The following is a 12133-nucleotide window of genomic DNA, read 5'->3' on the forward strand; positions in this document are numbered from 1 at the left end:
GCGTGATGCTATGCATAGTGAGTTTGATGCTCTTATTAAAAGTGGTACATGGGACTTGGTTCACGTCTGCCGGATACTAATATTATGCGTTCAATGTGGCTCTTTCGACATAAGTTTCATGCAGATGGCTCTCTCGCTCGGCATAAAGCACGGCTTGTGGCAAACGGTAAATCACAACAACAGGGCATCGACTGTGAGGACACATTTAACCCCGTAGTTAAGCTGACCACTATACGGACTGTTCTAAGCATTGTAGTGTCGAGATCTTGGTCGGTCCATCAATTAGACGTTAAAAATGCCTTTCTACATGGCCATCTCATGGAGACAGTGTATATGTTCCAACCGCCGGGTTTTCGTGACTCTACTCATACGGATTATGTATGTCGGCTACAAAAATCCTTATACGGTCTAAAACAAGCTCCTCGGACATGGAATCATCGCTTCACCGCGTATGCTTTCAAAATGGGCTTCTCTCAAAGTCGGAGCGATACATCCTTATTTGTGTTTCGACGTGGTCACGAGCAAGCGATGCTCCTTTTATATGTGGACGACATCATTCTCACTCCTCCTCCGACAAGCTCCTTCAAAAGATTATCTCCTTCCTCAAGGCCAAGTTTGCCATGTCCGATCTAGGTCCGCTTTACCACTTTCTTGGTGTAACGGCCGAAAGAAACTCTGCCGGGTTATTTCTTCAACAATCAACATATGTCGCTACCATTCTATTGGGTTTCCTGGGATCTCTAGAGCGAATCTAATTCCTAAGAGATCGGTTCTAGGGTTTGCGCAGCGGATGTAAAACAAAAATTTTGATGAAACCCTAAAACCTATCATGCATGATCTTGTAGAAACGTTAGAACGCTTACCTCAATCGATCCGGGGACTGTATCAATTGATGTGTTTGTCTGATCACTGTAGGCAGAAAGAATACCTCGCCCTCTACACGTATCCACACGGCGGAAAGGATTCCAACTGTTGGAACTTATCTGCTAGGACTGAAGAACGCTTTCTTCTTTGCGCAAGAGTTTCAGGGATTAATCTCTTAGGTTTTCCACTCTCAAAATCTCTCAAAAGGGTCTGAAAGTCGTGCCAAAGAGCTTCTGAGGCGTTCCCCAAACTTCCTTAACCCTAAAACCCTAATTTGGGCGAGTTAATGAGATCCCGACGTCTGTACCGATCGTTCCAGGCCTGGACCAATCGGTCTGGAGCTTATTACATGTGGACCGATCGGTCTAGCACTCTGGACCGATCGGTCTGGAACATTTTCCGGACCGAACAACATTTGCACGTTACCTCTGGACCGGTCGGTATGGCCTCCGCTCCACCGAAAAATTCTCGTCTTTTCTCGCGCGTTTGTCATTTCTTGTGTGTGTGACTCTGTAGGCTCATCCGATATAACAATAACCCGAAATATATATTTCGGTTATACAAGTCATAGGCGGTCTCTAGCAAGACATTATGACTATCTATCTCGAATAGAGTTTGTTTGTGATCTTACGAACGCCGGTGTTGATTCTGTTTGATGATCCTTTTGTATCACGATATCATATGTCGAACATAAGGCATGGACAAGCCACCTTATCTGATTCGATTGCTTTCTCGTTCACTGAGTTTGACTGTGTGAAATAGACGACGTTCGTCTATAGCTATAGTGCAGCCACACATTTCTACAGTCTCGCTCACACGAGGCGTCCAACGATATCTTTCTCTTTTACGAGAGGTACAAATCCCGTCTTGACTATCTACAATCCAGCTCATGATTCGTTTCGTACCTGATACACGCCTTTATAGTCCTCCTGTTACGCAGGACGTTTGACGTATTCAAAGTACGCAAATCCTCATGTTGGATTCCGTAGATATCTCAGGTCTTAGGATCCAATCATGGAACCGTCATATGAGATTCAAGTCATGACGCAAGTCCATGTGACAATCTCATACAGATCAATCCAGTATTCCGTTCTCCAACGAACACCTATGATTGTGATCGTATCCAATACCTATGATCATCTCTATGATCATCAATCACACATCATACTAGTCTAATTACATCATTATTCCCACAATGACATACGACTAGGGAGTTTAATATTGTTCATAACAATACATGGATCTCATAACATATCAAGTATGCAAAATATGTAATGAATAAACACTCATCCATTAACCATAGAAAGTGTCAATTCATCAAATGTATCTAAATAAAATTTGCATAACAGTACATCATAGAGCACTAAACCAACACATTCTTCGAAGAGCATGTATGGAGTCATGTCACCCTCATATTACTCTTGTGGATACTAAACCTAAATTATCAGCAGATTACGGAGTACCCGTGGTTGATCCGAGCATGTTCCGCAGCATCGTCGGTGCACTTCAATACCTCACACTCATAAGGCCTGACATCCAATATGTTGTTCAATAACTTTGTCTATTTCTCCATGACCCACGTGAGCCACACCTCCAAGCAATGAAACGAGTTCTCCGCTACATTCAAGGGACCATGCATCACGGCCTCCAACTCCGACCTAGCACCACCACGAGCTTAACGGCTTATTCGGACGTAGATTGGGCTGGATGCTCGGACAAACGCCGCTCAACCTCAGGTTATTGTGTTTTCCTTGGCGAGAACCTCGTTTCATGGTCCTCCAAGCGTCAACCAACGGTTTCTCGTTCAAGTGCGGAGGCTGAGTATCGAGCGGTTGCCAATACCGTTGCGGAGACGTGTTGGCTACGCAATCTTCTTCTCGAACTACATTGCCCTCTCTCTCACGCAACCTGTGTCTATTGTGACAATGTCTCCACAGTTTACCTCTCCACGAATCCAGTGCAACATCGGACCAAACATATAGAGATTGACATTCACTTCGTTCGAGAAAAAGTTGCTCTTGGCTCCCACCGCGTCCTCCATGTTCCCTCTTCTCATCAATTTGTGGACATTTTCACGAAGGGTTTACCGGCATCACTCTTTATGGAGTTTCGATCCAGTCTTTGTGTTCGAACACCTCATGCTCAGATTGCGGGGGAGTGTTAGTAAAGTTACCTTTTTTCTAACATTTGCATATCTTCCCAGAGAATCCTACGGGATTTTATTATTGTATTATATATATATGTGTTACGCAATGTGAATAACACACGAGAGAATTATGTCCAATTACACGCCTTGGATAGTCTTTGTTGTGCATCAGGAGTCCCAGATATTTCATTGGAAATTCCCTGATCTCAATCCCCATCATCTCTGACAGTTCTTGCTTCCCATTGTCAGATACACTGCCAATAAACATTTCACATTTCCCTGGATTTATCTCCAATCCTATGTATTTTCCAAACCAGTTCAGACATTGTTTTACAGTTTTCATAGATTGTCTTGTTGCTTTACTGAAGATGACTAAGTCATCCGCAAATATCAAGTGTGTTAGCAAGGGGTTTACACATTTTGAGTGAATCTACAACTGGCCAAGGGATGTTGATTGATCGAGCTTTCTAGATAGAGCCTCCATGACGATTATGAAGAGGTAAGGAGATAGTGGATCTCCTTGCCTCAGCCCTCTCCTTTCCTTAAAGAGCCCCCATAATTCTCCGTTAATGTTGATAGAGAAAGTTAATGTTGATAGAGAAAGCAGTCGTTTCAATACATTGCCGCAAATATCAATACTTTGAATTATTAATGCCTATTCGATTATCAACATGGGTAAACATGAAAGGGTTGGACTTGGACCGAATTTACTTTGCACCCGATGTAGCTGTCGTTGCGACAAAGGGATCGAGATTGACCAATAATCACAAGGGATATATATATATATGGTTATATAATAAAATTAAGTAACGATCTTATGATTTGATTCTCGATGTAAGAGTACGAACGAACCATATCCTTTCTCTGATTAATGAATCTGATTTTTTAATATTTATGTGCATGTTAGACCATTCATATGGGTTGTCGGGTCAAATTTGTCCATACGTATATATATTTCAACGTTATGACATAATGACCCCTTTTTTTAATTACAACTTATATGATAGGGCATTCGATTCGGTTAATTTGGTTATTAACCAAATTGAACCGAATAATGTTATTTCGGTTATTAACCGAACCGAGTCAAATAACCGATTGGTTATGATTTTTTAAAACCCGAAATAACCGAATCCGAACCGATTAAAAATATTAACCATTTGGTTATAAAATTTTTAAAATCCGAAATAACCGAACCCGAACCGAACCGGACTGTATCGTTTATATATCTTCATTTATATACATATATGAATATGGGTATTCTTAATTTAGTCATTGTTTTATTATATTTTAAACGTATTTTATCATTGTTATTACTGTTTTTAAAATTCCGTGTGATATAAACATTAGAAAAAAAACGATCTTTATCTATTTAATAGTTTTATATCAAAATATGAATTTAGATATTATTATTTTATATCTCAAAATAATTACGATAATATTTTATATTATATTTTATTTGAATATTTTTAAATTATAAATGGATCAATTTTTTTTAATATTATAACTGAACTGAACCGAATCTTTATTTGGTTATAGTTTTAAATAGACAAAACCAAGCCGAACCTAATCGAACTGAATAAAATTAATTAACCGTTTGGTTATGAATTTTTTATAACCCGAAATAACCGTAACCGATTAATCCGGAACCGACCGTTCGCCCACCCCTAGTTATAACCACAATTCCCTTGTCAGCGTAACATGTACAATAACATTTCCATTTCACAATACTTGAAAACATATAAAATCATCATATTTGATAGTAATATTCGAACTATACGAAATATTTCTGATGAATATCATATATAACGAAAGACTACAAATTTAGGTTTTTTGAATTTTATATAACCGCAGAGAAAATTAACTATAGGTTCAATCTAATCTTACGCAAAGAAGCAACCCAAAAACACCCAACGACAAGCGATATATATTGTACATACCGAAACCGGGCGCATTTTAGCAGAACCGGTCGACCGGTTCGCCGCTCATGTTAGCAGCGTTCGGTATCTCAAAATGCCAAAGCCTGCCGGATGAGTTAACCCTGAATTTCCGGCAAAGAAACTCCTCGGCGAATGTCTTTTCAACTTTCCGGTCGACGTCGTGAAGGAAGACGTGGGTCATACCCTGTCCCCTTCGGTTCCTCGCCATCGTGGCCGCCGAGAATATCGCCGACATCCTCCCAGGAGCCGCCGCGAAATATCCCCTAGGAGCATCGATCATGATCAGATCCCATTCCGTCTCATAGATCTCGTCGGGAAGTGACGTCAGCGCCAATGGGCACTCCTCGTTATACCTAATGGAGTCATAATTAAGGTTGATCATTTTTTCCTATAAAAAAATTAGAGTATGTCTATTTGTATTGAGATTTGTTTAATGTAATTTCAATTAGAGGTGTCTACTTAGGCCCGGGTCCCCAAGTCCGACCCGGCCTAATCCAAAAAATAGCGGATTTCGAACTAAGTTTTTTCGGCATGAAAAAAAAAATCGAATTTTCGGACTGGACTCGAATCAGGCTTCGGACCGGAAAGCCCGATATTATTTTTTAAAAATCTTAATAAAAAAGAAAAAAATAATAAATTTACAAAGGATTTTACACGGTCAGTCCGATCCGAACCCGAAATCTATAAGGTCGAGTTTTGGTATTGGTTATATAGACCCGAAAAAATCGGGTCGGCTGGAGCCCGAGTCCGAAACACTCGAGTCGGGTTGGACCGGTCCGGCCCGATTGACACTCTAATTTTAATATTGTGTGCCATATATATATATATATATATATATATATGTTATCAAGAATATACAATCGAAATTGTAAATATGTATATGAATATGTAGTCGTGCTTGGTACATAAAAGTATTTGGGTATGATCTTCTTAATTAATACATCATTTTTTTAGAGTTACAAAAGTAAAAAAATAAAACTGTGAGAATGTAAATTTTTGTCGTAGTATGATGTCTGCCTAGTGTTTCCTAGAATGTCTGCAATTATTTTGGTATCTTCATATTTGATCCAAAATTTTACCGATATTAGTTTTTGATCCCATAATTTAGATCATACTTATACCCAAATGATAGCTGCAAAAATCTAAAATTTAAACATATTTGTTGAATCAAGCTTGATTTGTTATATTTATCAAATATTCCAACATTGTTGAGAAATGAAATGAAAATTTAAGAATTACCGGATCGGGAAGGCCTTGGAGGGCAAACACCGTGGCTTGGACCGGTACGTGGCCAGAAGGCGATCGGCTTCGGAGAGTTTGGTCCGGTAGGTGACATGGTGAGCATGCAGCGATGGCGCAGCCTTGAGGACGGTGCCAATCCAGTCAGGGTCCTCCTCGAGGAACACGGTGGTGCCACGTGGATTAAGCGACGCCCACATGAGCGAGTCATGACCGAGTCCGAAGACCAGAAAGTTGCAAGGCGACCGGTCCTTTAGCACGTCCAATGTCACTGTGATCTCGGGCAGGGACTGTTGCGGAACGATTCGTGATGTGGCGTAGTGGACGATGGCTTGGAGCTGGAGAGGCGTGGCCGAGTACTCGGCTATGGCCTTGGCTCTGTCCTTAGCCGTTGAGCACATCGAGATTCTCTCGTCCACGGCACGGGTCAAGCTCGTTATGATCATTGCACCGCCTATGAGACCGGCAAGGGCCACGGCTACGAACCATGGCCGCTCCAGCAGCGCGTGCTTCACACCCTTCGTCTTCTCTTGAACCATTTTGTCTGGGTTTGTTGGGAGAGGGGAGATGGTTCGGGAGAGGGGGGGGTATACAATGTGGTCGGATTCGGACAAAGAAGGTGGGGAGAAAATGGGATTGGTGAAGGTCAACGAGTGGAGAGCACGTTGATTTATTCGTATTTATCTATTATACACTAATCTCTTGATATTTTGGAATCTTAAATTATAATAGTATATATATGGAAAAGCATGATATTGTTCAATATGGAAAAATGTGGTAATCGGCAATCAATGGTGTGATTATTTAATTTTTTATTTCCTAAAAAATTAACATACAATAGGTAATAACCCGCGCGAATATGTATGAATTTTAAAAAAATTATTATTAGTTTTAAAGATAAATATAATATATTTTATTTTTATTTTTATAATTTATATTCATAAAGTTTTATTATAGTGTTAAGATAACATAATATTGCATTTTTTTGAAAGAGAGTTTGAGATAGTTTATATATTTATGTTTTTTGTGTTATAATATAGAATTAATTGTTATAATTTGGAATACCGAAATAATATTTTTAAAAATTATGTGACTCGATGAAAGAGTTATATTTTTGCTAATCAAGGGATATCTGAATAATGTGATTATTGAAAATCTGAAAAATAAAGTTTTAAATAATAATAATAATAATTTGGTTTGTTAGAAATCTAATAATAATATATTTAGATTAATAAATATTTAGAAAAATTCTAAAAAAATACTTAACTTTACAATTTTGATAGAAAAAAGGCTAAATTTTTGTTTTTGTCAAATAAATATTAAACTTTTTGAGTGAGTTTAAACAAGGAAAAAAACCCTAAAAATTCCTAAACTTGTAATTTGGAGTAATATTAATTTCTAAACTTGTAGAGGTGCCTATTAATTCCTAAACTTGCAAAATTGAACACGTTAAATCCTAAACTTGTTAAACGGTTTCATAATCGTCCATAACACTAGTTGATCAAAAAAAGAGTTGACTGATCTGACGTGGCGCGTGACGTGGCGAGCCAACTCAAAAAATTACCGTCACGTCACGCGCTACGTCGGATCGGTCAATTCGTTTTTTTGACCAAATAGTGCTATGGACGATTATGGAACCATTTAACAAGTTCAAGATTTAACGTGTTCAATTTTACAAGTTTGGGAATTAATAGACACCTCTACAAGTTTAGGAATTAATATTACTCCAAAATACAAGTTCAGAAATTTTTAGGATTTTTTCTCTAAAAAAAATAAAAAGATAAGATAACGAATTACAAGAAGAGAAGTAGCGTAAGTAAGTAGTATTGCTACTGTGAACTGTCAAACCACGACATAGCCTGAATCATGTAAAAATACACATACAAATATATATATATATATAGCGACTTTAGTTATATAATTTTAGGCCCGGATTTTAAAATCTTTTACAATAATTTCGAAATAGAGGAAACACAAACTTTTTTGAAGTTATAAAAAACATGCAATATCACACCAGTATATTTTGTTATAATAACAACTATATTTTGTTATAGAGAAAATAATCTAATAGTGATAGTTTTTCTATTAAATATTCAAAATCTAAATTTATTATGAATTGTTTTAGAAAAAATATACTAAAAAGGATATTTTAAAAAATATATTTATTTTAGAAATATTCTTTTTAATATAATTTTTTCTAAAACCATTCATAATCAAATTAGAAGTTAAAAGATATACATACTTTATTCACAAAAATCCTAAAAATTTCTGAACTTATACTTTGGAGTAATATTAATTCATAAACTTGTAGAGGTGCCTATTAATTCTCAAACTTGCAAAATTGAACACGTTAAATCTTGAACTTGTAAACAGTTCCATAATTGTCCATATCACTATTTGGTCAAAAAAAGAGTTGACCGATCCGATGTGGCGCGTGACGTAGCGAGCCAACTCAGAAACTTACCGCCACATCACGTGTCACGTCAGATCGGTCAACTCGTTTTTTTTACCAGATAGTGTTATGGACGATTATGGAACTGTTTAACAAGTTTAGTGAATGTGTTCAATTTTGCAAGTTTGGGAATTAATAGACACCTCTACAAATTTAGGAATTAATATTACTCCAAATTACAAATTTAGAAATTTTTAGAGTTTTTTTCCCTAAATAAACACTAAACTTTTTAAGTGATTCAAAAAAATACATAAACTTTTATCTGATTGCAAAAAAACACAACTTTTTAAATGATTCAAAAAAATATATGAACTATATACAATTATAAAAAAAAACTTAACTACAATAATTTGATGTATTTGAATTTTCTTATACTACGTCAACTCATTTGTTTATTTTAACAATTGTAGAAGAGTTAAGGGTTTTTTCAGAAAATTTAAAAAGTTTAATGTTTATTTGACAAAATCAAAAGTTTATAGTTTTTTTTTGTTAAAATTGAAAAATTATGTGTTTATTTTTTTGAATTTTTCCTAAATATTTCATAATAAAGTATTAGTATAATGTCAAACCTATAGAATCTTATTAGTATTTAAATTTTATAGATATTTATTTGATTAAACCAATTTAATGAAATACATACTAAGATTATATCATATTTAGTGCTATATATATGTTATCATAATAATAATGATTTAACAACCCGTATAAAATCAAACCGTTTTTAATTTAAATAAATTGGAGTTATATCGTCATTTAGTTGAGTCTTTTATTTAGTTCGGTTATTTTATTTAATTTGCTTCTTATTCTTCTAATCATCCCAATTTGGTTTATATTTATACTTCATGATCCGTTTTAAGATTTTTGTCTATGCACTGAGAGAGTTAAATTAGTTCTTCATATATAAAAGATCTATCACCGTCTTGTAAATCATCCATGATAAAAGTTAAAGTTTCAAAAAAAGCGTCACTTACCAGACTCATACAAACTCTAATTAGACTCATTCGAGAATAACTTTTCACTCAACGTATACATTTTAAGACCCGATTCGATAAGTTTTTGGAAAATATTCAAAAATACACAACCAAACTCGCATTTTACATTACATCCTACTAAAACTTTAATAGTTTCTATTTATCATACATTGATAAGAGTTAACACAAATATTTATAAAAAAACTATTTATCATATCTTGATGATATTTATCAAAAACTGAAAGGTTAATAGTTATAATGAAATATTTATTTGATATTTTAAAATTGATATATTATTTTTTGTTAATTTTATAATATTTTGTATAATTTAATATTTTTCTGAGAAAAAAGTAAAGATTTTGATTTTACAAATAATAAATAATAGAAAAAACCTATATTATTGATATTACAATAGAGAAAAATAATTATTTCAAAATAATTTTATTTGGGACAATGAATTATCTGTATAAATTTTGTCTTCTTATTAAGTATATTAATTTGCTAGTCAAATGAATAAAAATAAAATAAAATAGATAAATATATTTAACTATTAATATAATATATATAGTCGAATAAAGATGAATATGCAAATAATCCTTATGAAAATTATTGACTACAATATAATTTCTTATTAGACGATTTGTTTATAATTTTGGTAAAATAAACTAAATCGATCAAATATAAACGGTCAATATCATTAATCGATTCTTTGTATCGATTTTTCATCTAAATTTTTATACATTTTCAAATTTGCGACCGAATATAAAATGATTAAATTCTACTCTTTTATTAGCCTTTTGATGTTAATGTTTTTTGTATTTACTTAATACATAGAGTATTTGATAATAATTCTTGAATTTCAAAATATGTGAAATCCAAATTAAAATCTTTTGGTAAAACGACTTGATTTATTCGTTATACGGATTTTACAATATCTCATATTATTTTTCCTTGTTATAACCTTCTTAATTTGATAACGTATAATCGAATGCAATCTGATATATATACACACACATATGTCATATTAATATATGTAGATATCCGCACGTATTTTGTTGAATTGACATGAGTATTTTAAATTTAAGAGTACTTAATCAACAAAAAAATTAAGATATAAATGCACATAAACATATATACATAACTATATATATACACATATATGTATATAAATTTATATGTACATGTATATATATGTATGTACTGCAAGCAAAAGATATCTGTATGACCTCTGAATAATTCATGATAATCTTCGTCTTCTTCCTTTGTTTGCTGTTAGAGAGATTCAATCAGTTGGATAAGGGTCTCCAAATTTCTTCCCCGATATTGCCCTGAGTAGAAGCCTTCATTTTTAAGAATCTTCTCCATCTGACATAATTTATTGGTATTGCTTCTGGAATTGTTGCTGTCACCGACCCATCATCATTGTCATCTGTAGCAGAACCTTTATTTGTTCAATTTAATTAAATAAATATACCCCTGATTATAGAAAAAAAACACAATATCTAAATGAATACCTTTGACAACTTTGTTCGTGTCTGTAGAAGTTGGCAAAACTTTTTCCTACGGGAATTTTTTAGAACCTTGGAAGTTAATATCGATGAGGAGAAGAAGAAATACATGAGAAAAAAGAAGAAGAGGAAGACGAAGAACAAATACCCAAAACTCATTGAAAGTTTTTACTGTACATAAAGCTATTTTTTTGGTCAACTATAAACCTTTACAATTATAGATGGTGATAGAGTTTGCAAACCCAGTTTCTCAAATGGTTTGAGAAAGTTCAGCCAGTGGCTTTGAAGATTATTTGGAGCTGACAGTTCAATGGTGTGAGAAGATGAGTTACCGAAAAAATAACAAAAAAAACCACGATAACAACATTCTATATTTTCTCAGAACTAATTTAACCTCATTCTATGTGATTTTTGTAAATTTTTTTTGATACAACATATTTATATACATAGCTGATAGTATCTCTTTAATGATTAATTCATCAACTCTTCAGACTTTGCATGCACCGATGATTAAATGACCTCCTTCAATTTTTTAACTAGGAATTAATTACTTTGACTTAGAATTTTGATTAGTTCATGGAACTGTTTTGGGCTTTGCGTTTCATGCAACAATGATTAAATGATTTCCCCTCATTTTTAATTAGGATTTAATTATTTTTATTCAGAATTTTTTTAAGACACGTGTCACCTCCTCAAAACACTAACTAACTGTACTTTTATATATAAAGATTTATCTGTATGTTGAGATACAAATTAAGAAGGCATTTAAAAAGTTACTAAATTCTTTATCAGTTGTTCATAGTTAATTCCAAATTTTTCAAGAGACTATTATGATTAGCATTTTTAACAACGAGAACAATAATCGTTATTATTTATATTTACATATAATAAATAAAGAGTTATATATATATATATAACAATTGATAATGCAAATGGAAATCAGTATAGGCCTGTAAGGGCTTATGGTTAAATAAATGGGCTTATAGGCCCATCTCATTTCCAAAAAAAAATAATCA

At 34.0% G+C, this 12133-nt stretch overlaps 1 protein-coding gene across 1 annotated transcript; it reads right to left on the reverse strand.

Annotated features, from left to right (window-relative positions):
* Positions 1 to 4770: 4770 nt before the first annotated feature.
* LOC104807131 (probable methyltransferase At1g27930) lies at positions 4771 to 6825 on the reverse strand. Its single transcript, XM_010532245.1, has 2 exons — positions 6187 to 6825; positions 4771 to 5300 (listed from the first exon to the last, which is right to left on the reverse strand). The coding sequence occupies exons 1-2, from the start codon at positions 6723 to 6725 to the stop codon at positions 4964 to 4966; spliced, it is 876 nt and encodes a 291-aa protein (XP_010530547.1). The 5' UTR covers positions 6726 to 6825; the 3' UTR covers positions 4771 to 4963.
* Between the last annotated feature and the right edge of the window lie 5308 nt (positions 6826 to 12133).

The sequence above is a fragment of the Tarenaya hassleriana genome, unplaced genomic scaffold (genome assembly GCF_000463585.1).
Source record: "Tarenaya hassleriana unplaced genomic scaffold, ASM46358v1 Cleome128, whole genome shotgun sequence".
Taxonomy (NCBI): domain Eukaryota; kingdom Viridiplantae; phylum Streptophyta; class Magnoliopsida; order Brassicales; family Cleomaceae; genus Tarenaya; species Tarenaya hassleriana.

Excerpts from the sequence above, each read along its gene's own strand:
- LOC104807131 (XM_010532245.1), bottom strand. The coding sequence starts at position 6,725 with ATGGTTCAAGAGAAGACGAAGGGTGTGAAGCACGCGCTGCTGGAGCGG. Across the intron at positions 5,301-6,186 it reads TCCAAGGCCTTCCCGATCCG|GTATAACGAGGAGTGCCCAT; the intron begins GTAATTCTTAAA and ends TGACTCCATTAG.